The sequence below is a fragment of the Callospermophilus lateralis genome, chromosome 10 (genome assembly GCF_048772815.1).
Source record: "Callospermophilus lateralis isolate mCalLat2 chromosome 10, mCalLat2.hap1, whole genome shotgun sequence".
Classification (NCBI taxonomy): domain Eukaryota; kingdom Metazoa; phylum Chordata; class Mammalia; order Rodentia; family Sciuridae; genus Callospermophilus; species Callospermophilus lateralis.
In genome coordinates this window covers 63545441-63564577 of record NC_135314.1, presented here as the reverse complement: position 1 = coordinate 63564577, position 19137 = coordinate 63545441, and the positions used below count along the sequence as shown (strand labels likewise).

Genomic DNA, 19137 nt, shown 5'->3' with positions numbered 1-19137 from the left:
AAATACATACAACTGGATTCCTGACACTCCCAGCACTTTTCTTAATGATGAGTAAGTTACATCTGAGAACTCATTTGGTCACTTCTCCATTGTAGTTCCTAGACATGTGTACAGTTGTGGGAATGTCAGGACATGAATTTTCTCTGAAGTGTGTCTACAGATTGTCACAAGAGATCTTTCCAGGCACTGAAGGTCTATGTAAGTTCTTGTGGTTTATTACTCTATCCTTCCCCTCTTCAGAAAACAGCGATGGTTCTGTTTTTTATTATAAATTTAAGGCCTAAGGCAATTTATTTTTTTAGGTGTTCATTGAGTTTTCCACAAACCGTATTCATTCATTTATGATTCCTGACCTATGCTACATTGTCCCCTTCTCCCTAATTCTATTTCTTCTAAGAGACTGCTCACTGGGTCCTCCTGTCAGTTGATTTTATTTCTTGAGCTTTAGGAGTCTTTTTAAGGGAATTGGTTCCTATGCTGATATGTTGAAGTATGATATGTTTTCTTCTAGCACTTTCATTGTTTCTGGTTTGACTCTTAGGTCTTTGATCCACTCTGAGTTGATTTTTGTGCAGGTTGAGGGGATGTAGTCAATTTTACATGTGGATATACAGTTTTCCTAGCATCATTAGTTTAAAAGGCTATTTTTTTCTTCAACATGTTTTTGTCACCTTTGTCAAGGATCAAATGACTGTGTTAATGTGGATTTGTCTCTGTGTCTTCTATTCTATTCTATAGGTCTTCATAACAGCTGAAGATTCAGTAGAACCCAAAGCTGAGCCACACTTAGTAACCAAATATAAGATGACCAATATGTGATGTGATATAAAAATGATCAAGCCAAACTCTCATGACTCTTGCCTGACCTAGGGAAACTAAACTGCTTGGTAACAGATGCTACAGATGTGTCTATCCAGCTGATAATTGGTATTTATATTTGTGTTAACGCTGTCAGGGACTGTTTAGAATATTTTCACTTCGTGGCCACTGGGTGTCCTCATTTACAAAGTAAATATGCAATATTTAGTGCAGGTCTCTGAGAGAATGAAAGACACTAGATTTCTCTTTGGCCTTTCACATATTGGCTATAAATTTATTGCTAAACTCACAACCAGGTTATATATTAGTACGTTTTTAAAAATCTTCAGGTCAAACTGTTAAAGTTTATAATCCAAAGTAACCTATTCAGATTTCAGACATGAATTTAAAAAGCTGTAGCTTCAATAGAGGGGACTGTGACCCAGCTATTAGAATGAGCCCTTATTCATTTGAAAATTGGCATGGGATTTTGACTATCTGCAGTGAGAGCCAGCAGAGAGGAGCAGAGAAGGTCTTAATTTATTCTTGAAAGAAAAGAGAACACCAAATATCTCCATGGGATATTTGTTATATTCTGTTTTTATCTCAACTTTACTGAAAACTAATTAAAAATAATAATGAGAAAGATAAAATATATTCTTTGCCTGGAAACCCAAAATAATGTGAAAAATAGTATGATAAGCTGGGTCAGTATAATGATTATCAATCATTTTGCATTTAAAGACAAAGAACTAAGCTATTTTTTGGTGGACCATTTATCCCATCTATAAAATGAAGATGTTTATGCTTCACAGGAATGTTATAGGGATAAAGAAGATAGAATATGGAGGCAGGCACACAGGGTTCCTGGGAAGAGAAACCATACAAAATAAAGATTTAAAATATTACTAATACTCTATGGTTGAGTCACAGTTGTGTGTAACTTGTCCCTAATGGCAGGCAAGAGTCAAGGCCAGAGCTCACACAGTCAACGAATATTTACTGGCTTGATCACTCCAAGGCACTAAGTGTGACACACGGCTTGGGAATCATTTTGTTCTCCCTACAGTGACTTTCTGTATTTCTAGGATTGTCATGGTCTATAAATTTATACTTATATACATCTTGGATGAAATTCTTTTCTCACATGGCAAAAAAGGATTTCTTCCTCCCCACCTTTCAAATTCCTCAAACTTGAGTTACAGAACTACAAATGAATGCATATTTGTTTTTAAATATTATACTTAGCAAATTAGCTACTCTTTTTCAAAATTAGACTTTACTGGAAGAATTTTTTTTTTTTTTTTTTTTGCTGGTGTACATACCAGCTTAATTATTATTCTTTGGCAGGTCGTTTCAGTATATAAATTATCAACATGATTCAGTGCCATAACCAATAATTTATACAGATAATATCAGGGAACTAGGAGGCTCTGTGAGCTATTCACCTTTCAGAGAGTTCTATGGCCTGACTGGCTTTGCTTAACAGCCTGTTTTGTTTTTAAAGGACCACCCACCCACCCACGCCTCCAGTACCGCAATCTGTACCTCTTAATCAACAGTAAATCCGTAACAATGCACAGTAGCCAGGTCACTTTCACCCTGAGATTGTAAAAAAGAATCACAATGCATTTTCAGTGTATGGAGAAGTGTCTCGTTTCTTCTAACGATCCTTAAGTTCCTGGGATTTATAGTATTTTCCAACTCTTTAATTAGTAGATTCAGTTTTGAACTACTGTAACCCCAAAGACGCGAATCTACAGAGCCCTTCTGATTGTATTTTACCCTAAGCTTTTTCTCCTTTTGGTTCCCTCAGTTTGCTCCTTTAATTTCACTTTGAGAACTTCTTGAGGCTCCGTGGCTGCACAACTACACAGCGCAGGCCTTATCTGATGTGCCGGCGCCTGGTGTGGTCTGAGACACACTGGTGTTTTGTTCTTAAAGTACAGGACTGATGTTCTGAAACCTAGACTCCAACACAAAGGAGATCATTAGCTCATTTTAAGTGTCTCTTTTCTTCCCTCCCGCCTCCTCCTACCCACCCCAATACTTCCTTAGTCCTGTGCACTGGCAGCAGATGGCAACCATATTCCAAAGCTGAGTATATACAAAATTGTGCCATGGAGAACAGAGTGGCTTCAAAGTTAGCCTTTCTATTCAAGTGGGATGGCGGGGACTTCTGGAGGAGTGAACTCATCTCTCATTCATTTAGTTCTCTGTTCATTCAGCCAGGAATATTTTTTTCCCCCTCCACATCCTTCTACTGTCCAGCCAGTTGAGGGAGGGTGGGCGAGAAGCAACTCTCTTGAGGTCCCTTCCAGCAGGAGGGCACTAAGATTCTATGCCAAGCTCCTGTTTCCCTGGGCCAGCTCTGCCCGAGGCTCATCAAATCCTGCCTTTCCCAAGGGAGGAGTTTGGGAGCACTGTGTGGGGGGCGGATTTCTCAAGAACAGTCTCCTTGCTAGACTGACAGTCACATGCTGTATTCCCTAGACAGAGATTAGACTGGGGAAAAGGATGAAACAAGGAGGAGGGGGTGGGGTTGCAGAAAACTGTGCAGGATGCTGCAGTAGTGGGAGGTGGGAGTGGGAAAACCTTGCCTTGTTGTTGTTTCAAGGTTTGCTGGAGCTTTCACCTAATCATCTGTTTGAGCATCTTGAAAATAAGTATCTATTTCTATGATATCTATCAAAAACAGGCACCAGATTATACTACAAAGTTGACCTTAACCCTGCCATATTGCTATTAGAATCAAAACATGTAGCAGGCTACATCCAACAGAAAGCTCTTCTGTTTTCCCAGCATACAAACTGGAGGGTATCTGTGATGCACTTTGTTATGTAGGTTTGCTGAATGAAAAATCATGTAAGAAATCAGTAGCTATAATTTTACAAATGGACAAAATGCTTACAAATGCACTGTAATTGTATTTTGCTCAGTTCTTCCTAACACATTCATTCATTCATTCATTCGACAACATTTGCTGAGAACCTACTATGGCTAAGTACTTTTCTGGGTACTCTAGATTCCAGATTCATCAATGGACAAGACAGACAGGACTTTTGCACTCAGAAACTCAAAATAAGCATCTAATGACTTAAAGACGGCTGGGAATATAGTTCAGTAGTAGAATGCTTACCTAACATGCAAGAGGCCCTGGGTTCAAACCCTAGCACTGCCAAAAAGGTAAAAACAAAACCCAAACTGCTAGACTGTCATTTGAGGAATAGGAATAATTCATTTTACCTTGTATTTCTTCTGACTCTTTCTCAAACATATTTCTTCAAGGTCCAAACTCCTTTAATCAAGAAGTTCTGTCTTAAATATCTCTTTCTACTGTTATATTCATTCCTTTCTTGGCTACAATGTTGACAGTTCAGATTGCAACTGCTACTCTTTTTTTTTGGGGGGGGGGGACTTTAACTCTGAGGATCGTTACTTTTCAAGCTACACATATATTTTCTCTGTAAATATTGTACCATCTAATTTGCGTCTTTGGATTCTGCTGATTAGCCATCAACATGTGATTTAAGGAATACTGCATATGAGATGCAGAAATCATGACTCAGTAAGTTATCATTTTAAAGCTCTGACTTGGGATTTATACAGACTTGCACACAATCTAGTTTGGCTTTCCATCTGCAGCGATTACTAGGAGACTTGTAGATCAAGTTCTATAACCATGTGTCTCTGGAATTCTGTACTCAGCAGCAAAAGTGCTCAAGAGTTAAGAGAAGCAAATGTCCAAAATTATCTCCATGTATCACCAAAAACATGGGCAGGAAAGGCTTACTAGGGACAAAGAGCCAGTGAAGAGACTTCACTGAGTTTCTTAAGATTATATCTTTTCTCCCAACTACTGAAAACTGCTTCAGAAAAGAAGAAGGAAAGTGAGCCAGGTGACTAAGAGCAGTCCTTAGGGCCAGGTGCAGTGGCACACAACTATAATCCCAGTGGCTAAGGAGGCTAAGGCAGAAGGATGGCAAGTTCTAGCCCAGCCTCAGCAACTTACTGAGGCCCTAAGCAATCTAGCAAGACCCTGTCTCAAAATAAAAATAAAATAAGGGTTAGGGATGTTCCTCAGTGGTTAAGTGCCCCTAATTCAATCTCGGGACCAAAAATAAATATATAATTAAGTAAATAAATACATAAACTTAAGGAGCAGTCTTCATCTGTAGTGAAACACATTGCTCTTCTAACTTAACCTCTACTTTGAATTCTTTCAAAATACTCTTTAGTCATCAGGCAGAATATCTTTCAAAAAGATAAAAGACTTTTTATTTTTTTAACTTGTGCTTCTTTTTGGAAAGGCCTCTCAATGTGATGGCACAGCAGTCTGCCCATTCTAAGGACCTGATATTTTGACCTCGTGTCTTTGGGCTACAGTGAAAGGACACCAAAGGGTGTACATAGGGAAATATAAAGATTTGACAACCTTTTCTGAGGTGAGATCTTACACAAATTCATTCTCTACCAGTTGAATATCTCTTACTGATTAGAATATACTTCCGGACAAGAGAGACCTTAATTGATTAATACTATAATACTATAGTATTAAAAATACTTTAAACCTTCACTTTGCCAGGAGGAAAACATTGCAAAGGTTTTTTTTTTTTTTTTTTTTTTAACTTCTTTGAGCTCTAGTTATTTCTTTATCTATAAAATGGGGTGTTCTGTAAAAATAATGACAAAGTATTTGACACGGAGTAGATGCTCACTAAATATTTGTCCTCTTCCACTTTTAGGGGAAAAAAAACCCATGACAATGGGGGTATGAAAGAATGCAAAAAGGTAATGGAGAGGCTTCCCCATCTACCCAGGCCTGAATCCAGAAGGGACAAAGGAGAAAAGAGGAGGGCACTGTTACTCTGAAGTGAAGCTGGTAACTATTTGCTACCCCCTATTAGATCTATAGGGCTTTTGAATCTCAGTCATTCTTTAGAGGGGTAAGGGAGGGTGGACACCTGCTAAGGCCATTATTTATGTTGTATCAATTTTAGTTTAACATTTACTTCATGATTTAAAACATTTAAACTGTAACTAATGCTCAAATTCACAGAGTACTGGCTGTTTGGCCCTGTTTGGGGGCTTCACATATAGCATTCCATCTAGTCCTTATACTAACCCTATGAGTTAGATACTATTTTTAGTATTATTACATATATAAGGAAATGGAAGCAGAGGGACATAATTAAAAGTAAGTGTAGTGCATTCATAGGCTGAAGTTCACATTAAGAAGAGCAAATAACTAGGCTATGGGGGTGAGACAACATTTTTGCAACAACACAGGGTCCAAATCTTAGTCCATTATCAACATGTTCAAGAAATAGTCTTAGGAGTCTCTTATCATATCTGTCCTGCCCTGCAGGCATACTGAAGGGGCCTGAAAGGGCATGGGGAATCGGTCTGCATTTGGATGTTGCTCATGAGATCTCTCTTCCTTGCTTCTTAGTTTACTCTTGGAAGCTAGGTTTGAGGATACAGATTCTGAGTGGCTGTGCCCTGGGGATGGCAATCTTTCTTTCTTTTAATTTTCTGATCCAAATTTAATGAAAGTTTTAAATCTGTGTCCCAGACCAACACACACTGTCAGAAATATGAATATCTTTTCAGGAGGTTCACAGACTCTGGGAGAGGCCCAGTCACGGTATCAGTGGAGTCTAAGTGGAGTCTAAAGCTTCCAGGTCAAGACTTATTCTGGAGTGAAATTGGGGACCCTGGTACCCTCTGTCCAAAGCCCCTGCCTATATCACTGCCCTAGAATCAGGCATACCTAACGACTTCTCAGCATTTGACCCAGGATTGCTGAGGCCACTTCAGGAGTGTCAGGATTCAAACTGTAATACCTTTAGGCAGGTATAAAACAAAATAGACTTGATTCCTGTGGTTTCCTCAAAATTGGAACAAAATATCCAGTTCTACATCCAAAGACCTTCAGAATTTCCCTGAGAAAAGAACAGGCATTCTTTTCCCTGGCTTTAACTTTTAAGGGTTTAAGTTCAGAATCTGCTTGTGTTTGTTTTTTTATGTCTGTGAATCATGGCATACAGGGTTACATCTTGTAGATTAAGTACATATGCAACTTTCTTTCATTATTTCCTTTATATATCCAAACACCTGGTCAAGATATAAAGCTGAGACAATGACAGTATACAGGACAGGAAGTGATTCTAGCTAAAAGATGAATGACAAAGATGACAGATATCACTCCTAGAAGTTTTTTTGTGTGGTATTATATGTGCTGTACCACGCTTTCTTAAAAATTCAATATGTACTGACTCAATATTGCATGAGATCTTGGTAAAAATGTGATAATATGAACCAGGCTGAAACTACTGGGGATACATGAGTAGGAGGAATTTCCATTTTAGAAATGGAAAAGAAAGGAAGAACTTCTCAAGGTCAATTTGGTACCAGCTGTGAATTTATCCTGCTCTATGATATTATAAAGACTCATGTTCAAAATTCTTTCATGCGGTTGTTCATATAATTTTTAAGACTGATAAAATATAAGTTTTATTCATAAATTAGTAGCAAAATAATATATGCTTTAGTTGGTTCCAGATCATCATCCTGAAATAGAAGCTAGTATCAGATATTGTAAAATGTGGCAATGTCCTTTAGAGTGTCTTTAAACATTACAGAAAGTAAAACAGTCTAAGTAAACAGGTTTAAATCCCCAAGACCAAATAATGAACCTGAACATGTCTCATGACGATGAAGAAAAACATGAGAGCAACACACAGCTACCTGAATTGGACCTATCATGAAAGAAGCTCACAGAATGTGGCATTTTAAAAAAAGATTACACTTTGAGATGACTTGTTTTAGAAATTGCTAGAAAATTTAAATGCTGAAAGTATGCTGTTTGTCCTCTGCTTAATGTTCAGAAATTACTGAGAGTAATTGAGTGAATATTTGTGAAACCATCCAAAGAAGACATGTAACAGTTCTTATAAAGCATTAGTTCTTGTTAGCTAAAAGTAAGATAAAGCAATGGCTAGGGGAAGTAGGGAAAGAATTAATGTAATTCCTGATTCTTCAAGTTTCTTTTATATATTTATTCTATTTATCTCCTATGAAATGGGAGCTCTAATTCCCTTTACCTTGCCTATTTAATCACAAAGTCTCTCTTAAGACTGTTTTTTATTTCTCAGTTTCTAGATGGGCTTAACACTTCTGTATTATAAAAACATTCAAGATATTACTTTTGCATTACTCATTATTGTTTCTTTTGAAACCATTAAACTTCTTTTAAAAAGTAGTTTGTGATTATTGCTTTCGGAGCCATCATGAGCTCCTCTGGATGGTATATATTTGAATGAATGTATGTGACACATCTGTTTCTGCTTTTATGACAACCACCAGGAAACTACCTATCCCAAAACCTAGGTGAACTTTCCCAGTTCTCTCCTCCCTGTGTCTGCAGCACCTGACACTGCAGGTCCTTTCTCTGTCTGATGGCTTCTCAGCACTATCTTGGTTTCTCTTATCTCTTAGATCTTCTTTTCTTTTTTTCCTTTGATGGTTCTTTCTTCTCTTATCAATCAATGTAAACATTCCTCAGGGTTCTATTTTATGTTTCTTTGTTATAAACAACAACAAAAACCCCACAAAGTTTTCTTTGAAGTTTATTCCCATGTTTATGGCATAAAGTATGGCCTCCTGGCCAAAGTGTTTTCTGGCCAAAAATTAACAATGCTCCTGTTGTCCTAAGTACCCTACTGATAACTTAATGTTAGTTGTCTCCATTGGAAATACCTGTAGGATATTATCCTCAGCACAGTATAAAATGGGACACTTTTCCTCTGAATTCTTACTTTTCATCTTCCCTTTTTTGTACCTCAGAGTTATCTTTGATAATTTTCCTTCTCTTACCCAGCAGTCAGCTCCTGGAACTGTCAATCTTCACCCCCAAAGTCTGTTGAAACTGCCCCCACTTCCCTTCCTCCTGTCACCAGCCCCCTTCAGATTACCAATAGTGTGAAGGAATGACACTTCCTGAACTGTCTCCTTCCTCCATGCCCTCTCCCATCCATGCACACTCTACAGATTTGCTGCTAAATTAGATCTTCCCCACACAAAGTTTGATCATGGCAGGTCCTACTTAAAGCCGGTCTACATCTCTGAGGCAAAGTGAAATTCTGTCTTTCAGAAGAGCTTAAATGGAACTTTCTTGATAAACTTAACCTGATGCTGCTGTTCACTGGGTTATAAGTATTTTAAAAGCTTTCTAAATTCCAAAATAATGGTGACTTGAGCACATGTACTGAGTTGTGGAATTCTTGGTGTTAGGGACTGTTTGTTTCTACCTTGGTGCACCCATGAACTCAGTGTTGTGTGAGGTACGTGGATGTACTCTACACAATTGCCAATTGTGAATTGAGTGAACTGAGACTCTGGAGGGTCCTGGTGTGTGGAAATCCTTAACCACCCTGAGGGGCAGCTGTTTTGAATGTGTCTACTCTTCTCTATTAGACTCTTAAATCTCTGAGCATAGGGCTCCAGTTTATAAAACTGCATCCTATAATACCTATCCTGTGGTCCTCCATTTTCAAAGCATGCAGTAAATTGATATACGAATAGTCCTGACTCCTTTCTGTTTAGAAACAGACTCAGAAAAGGCTCCATGTACAGTGGGAGCAAGAACAGGATTCTCTTTTTGACTCTGTCAATCACTGTGTTGGAAACCCTTTGGTATGGTATTTGCTCTCTTTGGACCTCAGTTTCCTCCTTTGTACAATAATAGGTTAAGAACAAGTAACAGTGCTGATAAAAGTTCCAACTGGCACATGAAGGGGGGCTGGCAGAAGAAAAACAAAAAAGGAGCTGATTCTACTGATGAATGATAAGTGTTTGACCAGGGCACCTAGTGTGAGGTGACTGTGGAATGACAAAATTTCTTTAAAACCAAAAGTCCTTAAAGAATCCCTATGCATGCTCTCAGTTGATCCTCAATGATTCACCTTCAAGGGCTATAATGCATGTGTGCTTTCTAATTTTTTTTTTAAGTTAAGATGTGAGAAGCCATGACAGATACGGAGAATCACTAATTTCATACAATGAAATTTGCCATGAGCAGAGGAAGCACATGTAAAACTGTTACTAGCTGCTACAGATAAAAATTAAGGATATACTCCAGCAAGGATGAGATAACAAGATGAAGAATAGGATCCTGGCTATCAGCAGTCTAGACTTGGATGATCATAAAGCATACCCATGCAATGTTTGGGAGGACAATATCGCACTCGCACGGTGTGACTTGAGGCAATGAGGAATGAGAGCAGATTTACCAAGGAACCTGGGAGGATTCTATAGAACAACAGATTTCTGGGGCCTATGGAGCACAAGAGTCAGTAACAGAGATCCAGCAATGACATGTATGGGTGATTCTGTGACCCCAGAAATATACTTTCTTAATAAGAAAAGTTATTTTGAGATGAATTGAAACTTCTTCAGGTCACTTAGAATACTATCTTATGTCTACTGACTATGTGGAAGGAAGGGCACTTTGTCTATTAGAAAATAAATGGGGATCTTGTTTGATTATTTGAGAAGCAAATTCTCTAAAAGGACACGCAATTCATTCCAGCTTAATTACAAGAACAGGCAATGTTACCCAAATACAAACTTAAAGCCTAAGAAGCTCTCAGCATCATAATGGAGTTCCTGGTTTTTGAAAACACCGTGTTCTTTGTGGCCTCTGTGGGTTGCTTCTGTTCCTTCTCCTTTGAATGCCATTCCTTCCTTTGTCTACTTCACTTGCATCCACTTCTTCTGATTGGTTTTAACGTCATCTTTCCAGTGGAGCCCTTCCTGCTGCTACAGGCTTCTTCCTGGGGAGCCACATAGCATTTTGTGCAGAGGCAAACATTTCCATACTACATTTGTGTTTACCCCTTTACCAGATAAGTGGAGTATTTATGTAAAGTATTTGGGAACACAAGGTTCCTAAAGTGAGAGACTGGTTCATAGCTTTATCACTAATCCTAGCTGAGGATTTGGGGCAGAAGCAGGGGTTCTATAGCATTTCATCAATGACTAAATTAATGACTAAATAAATGAATGTAGAAATGGATGAGGTAAGAGTAATTAAATTAGCACTTCAGGGAAAGGGCAAATTCTATTAAAAGGGACCAATGTTATAAGAGTAAGACATGAGACTTCAAAAATTTTGTTTTTAAAAAATAAATGTGGTCACAAATACACTACATGGAAACTAGGAAATTAGAGCAAATACAAAAAATCAGCTGGGCTTCTAATGTATAAGTGCTGCACTAAGAACTCAGATCTGTAAATAAGAAGGTATAAAAGGTAATAAATATAATTCTAAAGAGATTATACATCAATTAACTCAGAGGCAGAAATCTAACTTTTTAGGAAGAGAAATAATATAAAATCCACATTTAACAGATAATAAGTTTATCTGGTTGATTGAAATGGCAGAAAACCAGTTGAAACTGTTAGCAATAGAAAAATAGATATATAATTCCATATAAAACTTAGAATAAAAAGAAATGCAAGACACGTAGGAGGCAAGGAGAGCACCTAGTTATATGAAAGATGCTCTATTTACTGCTTAACTCACATGGAGTTTATTAGAAAATTAATTTCCAAGCCATAGGATCTTAACCGTCTGTGATTATTATTCCATCCAATTTGGACTATATTTCTCCTGCAAATTAGTGTGACCCCAAAATGTTTTCAGGATTGTCCAACTTGTCCTAAATTCCATAAATAAACTCTTTCAGAGGATGCTGTTTTTTGCCATGTCTCTATTACGGTTCTACACAGATGGACCATTTTTGTCCTTCCAAAGTCTAAGAATAACTCTTTCAGTTATCAAGACATACCAAAATCCAGTTCAGCTGCTCCTGTGGGATTCCAGTTAGTTTAGACACATCTGCTGAGATACATGCATTTGAATCCAAATGAAGCTTTTGTTTGATTATACATTTTGAACATTTATGGAGGTTTTTTGGGGCCAAAATGTTTTTCATTTTTTGGCACACCAAACAGAGATCTTCAGTTATAAACACTGCCTTCTGAGCACCTCCAACAGAAATTCAATCTTTTCATGTGAACAGGTGCCTCAGGAAGTTTTTGGAAGGTTTTACACTGAATCAGCTTTCCGATTGGAAACTTTCTGAACGCACAGTCAAATTTGCCAAAGAGACCTTCAAACTTGCTTGAGCAGTTTTCACTCAGACAGACATACATTCACACATAGAGACAGCCCAAGGAAAAGCAAAGCAGAGCTCTGTAAAACTGAAGTATCTTTCTTAAAGGTTAAATACCATATGTAGCCCAACTGAACAAAAAGGAATGCATGACAGAGGAGAGAATGAACAAGTAGCAAGAGGATCTTCAAAAGCATGTCCCCTAAAAGCCATATCAGAGTTTAAGCTACACATTCCTTTGGTAAAATTTTTATCTCACTCAGTTTCTGAGTAGGTTCTCAAGCATTTGCATGTTAAAACACTATCTCAGAGTACCTCTACTAATTCCTTTCAATTGCAAACCCATTGAAGCAGTTTGGAGACACTTCCTTCTTTAACACAAATGGGTCAACCAGATTCAAATGTAAAGGAAGAAAAAACACTATTCTGAAGTCAGGGGTTCTGTGCCAAAGTCCACATCTTACCTGATTTCCCTGCAAGTTTTCCTTTCCAGTTTAAATATAAACTGGAAAGTTGTTACAGAGTAAAATAACTTTTTAAGCAGTAAGCCTAAAAAAGTTATTAAGGAGTAAAACTGCTCCTCCACTGGGCATGCCTGGAATTCATGGGGAAATCTGCTTTCAAGTTGTTCTTATGGCCCTGGACCAGATGCTCTTAGGTGGCCAGAAACCTTTGTCTACACCCACTTAGCAGATTTCTGGCTCTTTATCAGGGACTAAGAGGTTTATTTGCAGAAATGAATCATTTCCTTCAAAATATCCCTTACCCTATTTACATGCTTGCATATTCCTTCCATTTTGTTTTCCCCCTACAGCTTTACTAAGGGAATTAATTATCTAGAAGAACAGGAACATACAGTAAGTACATCTGAGATACAGGATGAGACACAGTATGTCATCTATTAGGCCTGGCTAAGACCAGCAGCTGATGCTAAATGGGAAGGAACATGCACCAAATGTTTTTTAATCACAAAGTTAGTAATTAATTGCTCTTTAAAATACATTTTATGCTTCTTTCTGTCTGTGTACATGAAATGCACATTTATTACATGCCAAAAATTACAACATTATGGTTTAAATGTGACTGGCACGGAAGTCCGGAAATCAGAGTTAATGTTCCCACAGCAACTTTAATTCTGTCCGTGTGCACATGTAGAACTATAATAGTCTTCCGTTTCAGGATAATACATATAGATGGTTTGGGGAGAGACGCTAAAGACCCATATCTTCAACTGTAGTTACAGGAAAGAAACAAAGGATAAAAGCCCTGCTCCTTTCCACATATGTGGATAAAAACAATGTCCCCACGCCCCATGTTGTGTAATCAGGGAATGAAAGACTCTGCTGTGATGCTGGCACTCAAGGGGACAGTTTCTGTTGCTGTGGGAACCTGAACTTCGCATTTCCTGACTTGGGGGTAATTAAAATGTCAGCCTTAATGTGGCATTAATGGAGTTTGCCATAAAAATCTTCTTTGTTTTGTTCTCTAAAAAAATGGCTTAAAAGTTCAAAATGAGCCAAGTGTACTAAAATTTTTAATCACGGAGAGTTGGACGGGTGAAGTGAAGGGCTGGGAGGGGGAAGGACAAAAGAAGGTAGATGGGAAGAGATAGAAAAGGAAGAGTCCACAGTCTCCTTGACAGCCTTCAGCCTGGCAGTACCACACTACCTACAGAGCTAAAGTTAAACCCACCCACATAACAGTTTGCTAATGTGTAAAGGTTAAATTAAAAATAAATAAAAACTGTTAATGCGTAAGTGCATCTTGGCAAAGACACAAAAAATGAGATAGTCTGATGAGTCCAGCGCAAAACACAGGAGGGGAAGTAACTACAGAGAACAGCTTCCACAAAAGAAAGACATCAGACTAGGTGGATCTACCGCCAGAAGTAGGGAGGACCGCCAGGAGAGCAGAATCAACTTCTCCCTTCAATAGGAACCTTATTTGGGGGAAAACAAAATGGAAGAAATATGCAAGTGAAAGTTCTGGTTGCGTCTATCACATGAATATGACTGTGATGTGCTACAGCTTGGTCGTTGTCAAGAAAGGTTTTCATATGGAGAGCTTCGTCTGCTCTACTGACTTGGTTTAGTCCTGTTTAAGCATTTATAGGGAGAGCTTGGCTCAGCTCCTACTCAGCCTGACAAACACCTAGGATTTTTGTGCCCTTTGCATTCCCAGACTCATCTTAATGCCTTCCATTATCATCATCTGAATCTGTTTACCATTAGGTTTTAAGAAATGGCATAGAGGTGACAAGCTAGGAGGTAATGGGGGAATATTGCTAAGAGGAGATTGTGTTAGTGGGTGCACTGCAAAGCAGCACACATTTCTGGAGCAATATGAACTGCATCAGCTCACACAGAGAGCCTATCTCGACCATACTCGTGCTTGTTTTGAATATTGTGGGGGGAAGTTTTGCTGAATGTGAAGTGGCTCCGTAGGTTAAAGAGCCAACTGAAAATTTAGGGTGTCAGACTTAGCATCTTTGCTCTAAAACATGGCCTCTATGCAAAAGCACTGTAGCTTACCCACACTTACTAGCACAGCAGACTTTTCTTTTGTGGGATGTTTCTAATCCATCCTGTTTCATAATCCAATCATCAATACAAGTAGTTGCACATATTCAAGATGCCTGTTTAGAACTATGAATGCTATCTTTGGGCTTTGATCAGAGAATTCTGGCTGCTTACAATGAGAGCAAACACATAAACACCCTTCAGTGCTCAAAATGGGTTAACTGCAGGCAAGTCATTCATCTATCTGGGTGTCATTTTTCTCAGTTTTCTCATCTGTAAGTTGGGAAGAATCCTATTGAATGACAGGAAACGGGCATTAGGGTGAGACAAATAAAAAGGTGCTATAAAAATTCAGGCACTTGTGAAAGCTTGGAATACCATACACTAGTGGAATGTTTCTGAAGTTAAAGAGACTAACAAGTCAAGGGCACTATTTTTTTTTTTTTTTTTTTTAAAGAGAGAGTGAGAGAAGAGAGAGAGAGAGAATTTTTAATATTTATTTTTTTTAGTTATCGGTGGACACAACATCTTTGTTTGTACGTGGTGCTGAGAATCGAACCCAGGCCGCACGCATGCCAGGCGAGCGCGCTACCACTTGAGCCACATCCCCAGCCCAAGGGCACTATTTTTAAATGCCCCAAATCTGTTGGTTCTAAATAGGAACTGAATATTTTACCTTAAAGAAATTAGGCTTTTAAATTAATCTATGGTAAGAATGACATTTGAATGTAAAAAAAAAAAAAAATCCTCTTGAATGCAAGAAGAGCATCCAAAAATTTTAAACAGCTTAAAATAAACCTCTTTCCTGTCTTCTCCCAAGCAATCTCCAAATGGACAGATTTCTGTGAATCTTTCCTAAAAACAATTTTCTTCTAAGTGTAGGCTCAAATCAGGACAAACTACAATCCAAATATATTTGGAGAAAAGTATAATCAATTTAAACAACAGGTTGGAGCCCAGAAGACTTACACATCTTAATGGCAAAATCAGAATGACTTTCTAAACAGCTGGAGATTAGGATTCTCCTCCCAATTCATTCTCCTTCCAAAGGCATTCAGACACCCTCCTGAGCTCAGATCTGCTGGCTTCCTCAGGGTCACTGAGGAGCTGCATTGTGACCCTGTACTCTCACTGCTCCTTAAACATCGGTGTGCCATGCCAGTGCTGAGGCCTGACTGGAGGATGCTTGTGGTAAAGGACAATAAATGAAGCTCAATGCTTTTTCTATTCAACAAACCATTCCTTTTGCTCTAACAGAAGATTTCTGGGCTAAGGCCATTCAATGTAATCTTCCCCATAAGGTTGGCAGAAAGCCAAGCAATGAAGGTCTGCATGCAAAAGCTCTAGGCCTTTCACCACAGGAACAGGCCACCTTCCTGGTAGGTAGGGACAGTGTGCACATGTCTGTGGGCATAGTGCCATGCCATTTTCCAGTTCTTCCTGTAATTACTATTAGGCTGGAGACTACGAGGCAAGAAAGTCCGAGTCCAAAGTCCTATTATGATAGTTCAGAGAACACAGTCCCTGCTTCTGACCCCTTATATTTCTCTACAGAAACTGCAACTTTGTACAAATCACAATGGGAATACAGAGATTTGGATCTTGTTATTTCTCTTTTCATTTTCTAATGACAGCTGAAGGCAGTCACAGCCCCACTATATGTAGAACAAGCTCTCTGCACTGGAGCACCTGCCCCCTAGGTCTTATCCCTTTATTTAGAGACAATTAGGATGAAGCAAGCAGGGAATGGAATCTCCAAGACCCACCCTCCTCTTACCTTCTTTGCAGAATTTTACATTGGTTCTATCAGAAAAATAACAATAGACGGTATAGAATCTCATTCCCCAATTAATAACATTTGTCTGTGAGAGCAGGATAAATAGAGTCCCTTTCTTGAAATAAAATTTTCTTGGTTTTATCTTATTTATTCTGAAAAAGAACATGCCAGCTCTTTGCCTGTAGCCATCCTTTCTGGAGATCAGTTCAGAAGAGTTGCTGGGTATCTTAAAAACCAAAAGGAATAATTCTTGGACCCCAAATTTACTACAGTCCTTTCCATCGTCAACACACATTTCTCTGGTATCAGGTTACGTTTTAGAAAGAAAGAAAGAAAACAAAAACCAAAAAACTCCTAAACGTGATTTATCAACTTTCTTAAAATAGACTTTGAAGAAGTGACTTCCAGATTAGTGAGAAGACAGCAAAAATAAACAGCAAAGAGTGGTTTCAATAGTGACAATCTCATTAAGCTGCCCATTTCCAAATTTAGCCCTTAGGCAGTTTTTTTTAATTAAAAAATATTTTTAACCTGAATTCTTATTGGCTATGTGAAGTCTGGGTGGCTTTTGAATTCTTGGAAGCCATTCTCTTTTCTTCTGTAAATTTATGCTATCCTTTAACCACTTCAAAATAAATTAAAAACTGGAAAGACAGAAATTCAGCCAAGCTACAAGAGACTCCAATACTAATGTGAATCTGACTTGTGTTATGTAATTTCAACATGCATGTTTTCTTGTGTCTAACTGGCCTTCTGAGGTCCATGTTTTGTTGTTCCATTTAGTAATGGTGGAAGAGCCGTTATTCTGATCAAGAATAATTAGAAAGCAGCAATGCAATTCCTTTTTCTGAGTTACTGTTAGGAAGAAGAATGTGGCTCATGTAATTAATCAGTCTTTTGAGACCAAATGGCTGGTTACCTGGCTTCAAAATATATTCTAGCTTTGAAAATAGAGAGATGTTGGCGGAATCAAAATGGTGGCGCAGCACTTTTGGCTACTTCAGAAGACCAAATGCAAACAGCTTGCTCCGAATGCAAAACAGCCAAACCCAGGGGAGAAAGCACTACTCCAAGCACCGCGGAGACACCATCACCGCCTCACTGGTGTACTCACAATCAGATGACCCGGTGTGAGCGTGAGAGTGTGTCAGTGAATGTGTTGAGTGGATGAGGGTTGGGTCTGGAGACAAAACAGCTTCAAAGTTCAGGCAGGGAAGGCCCGGCTTGGCGCTGGATCCACCCGGCTGAGTAATCTCATTCTCCTCAGATGCCTTCTGGTTTTCAGCTGTCTTGGGTTTCTTCCTGAAAATAAACAAAGGGCCCTTTGAAGGAACTGACTGCATATTTGGGAAAAGGCATTTTTAGAATCTGTTAAAGATAACTTGATTTTTTTTTCTGAAGGGGGATGGGAGGGAGTCCAGTATGTCCCTTGTTTTAAAACAAGCTGATTCTTGTTTCTTTCCCTCCAGTAATGGCCTAACTGGGAACACATGAAAGCATATGGGCCAAGCAAACAGCACCACATTTGGACTCTGTTGGCTGTATAAAAAGACCCTGTCCCAGAACTTTAGACAGCTTGAGCTACGTATGGCTGACATTATCCAAGAAAGCATCCTTTCCCCCCCTTAAGAGTTTTAACATGGTCTGGAAAAATACTAGTGGAGGTTTACCGTTCTAGCATTTGTCAGGAAGCTTAGACACAGGACCCGTGGAGTAATGGGAGGAGCACTGGACTGGGAGTCAGGAGACTTGAGCTATGGTACTAGCTGTGCCTCTAACTTGCTGTGTGGCCTTGGGCACCTCACTTCACCTCTCTGGGCTTCAGTTTCCTCATCTGTAAAATAAAGGGCTTGGATTAGAAGGCCTTAAAGGTCCCTTCCAGCTTTAAATTTCTATTCAGGAACCCATTATGGAACACTCGACTTTCTTAATGTTTAATTAGAATTCATTTTAAGTCAATACATAATTTCAAGTCACAATCTGAAGTCAGCAGTCTGTACAGATGAGAGGGGTAGTGATGAAGATTGTTGTTAAAATAGAAAGTGAAAAAGTGACCAGAAGAGCTTAGGTTCCAGTAGGCGGAGAGGGAAGGTGTCACATAGAAACTCTTGGCCCTGATTTTTACTCATCCTATGCTTCAGATTCTCAATGTTTTTTTGATTTAATGTACGCTCATGGAGTGTGTGTTTGCTGTGGGACGAAGAGATAGGTGAAGGGAATCAAAAGAGACCATAACTAATTGGGGTCAGGAGTAGAAAGTCAAATGATTCTTCTATCACTTAGCTCAGGACTCCTCTCCCCAGGACAATACAATTGATGTTAAATTAATAAATTAGTTTGTAATACATGTACACTAGACTGAGATTACTAGTCCCTGACAGGTCCCCAGTTTCTTAGATTTTTGTGTCTTTTCCTGTCACTGTGTGGACAGTAACCAGATAAAGGTTATTTTTGTTTTTCTTTTTGCAGTGTTGGGGACTGAACCAGAGCCTTCCACATGTGAGTCAAATGCTCTACTACTGAGCTATATACCCCAAGCCCTAGAACGCCTTTTCTTTTCTTTCTTTCTTTTTTAAAAAGAAGATTATATGTGGTACGTAATTTGTTGTAAGTAGATTTGTTTCCATGCTTCTCTTGTTTCTGTGGGCATGGCTTTGGACTTGGTATACAGACTATTTCATATTGAAATTTGTTGTACTGGGTAGTTAAATCTGCCCTCGCAGAATATGGTGTTATGATTAGTATGCTGTGTTTTTAGTCCAACAGGTTGTGAAATCAAATCTGTTTCTTCAGAGGGCAGAAGGCAGAAATAGCATGGTAAAGATTAGAATAGAGGGGGAAGCTTTTTCAGTATGGAGAAAGT

The 19137-nt window shown here is 38.7% G+C and overlaps 1 protein-coding gene across 16 annotated transcripts in view; it reads right to left on the bottom strand.

Moving 5' to 3' along the window:
- The window catches only part of Zbtb20 (zinc finger and BTB domain containing 20), an 815137-nt gene that overhangs the window by 51058 nt on the left and 744942 nt on the right, over positions 1 to 19137 (bottom strand). For 15 of the 16 annotated variants that reach the window (XM_076869018.2, XM_076869024.2, XM_076869012.2 and 12 more), the window contains 2 exons: positions 17945 to 18108; positions 17389 to 17576 (listed from right to left, as the gene is read on the bottom strand). In XM_076869018.2, coding sequence (XP_076725133.1) covers positions 17389 to 17576; positions 17945 to 17955 — 199 coding nt within the window. In that variant the 5' untranslated portion in view covers positions 17956 to 18108. Of the gene's footprint in view, positions 1 to 17388; positions 17577 to 17944; positions 18109 to 19137 lie in introns of those variants that run through there. The other variant, XR_013155599.1, reaches the window with a different exon arrangement.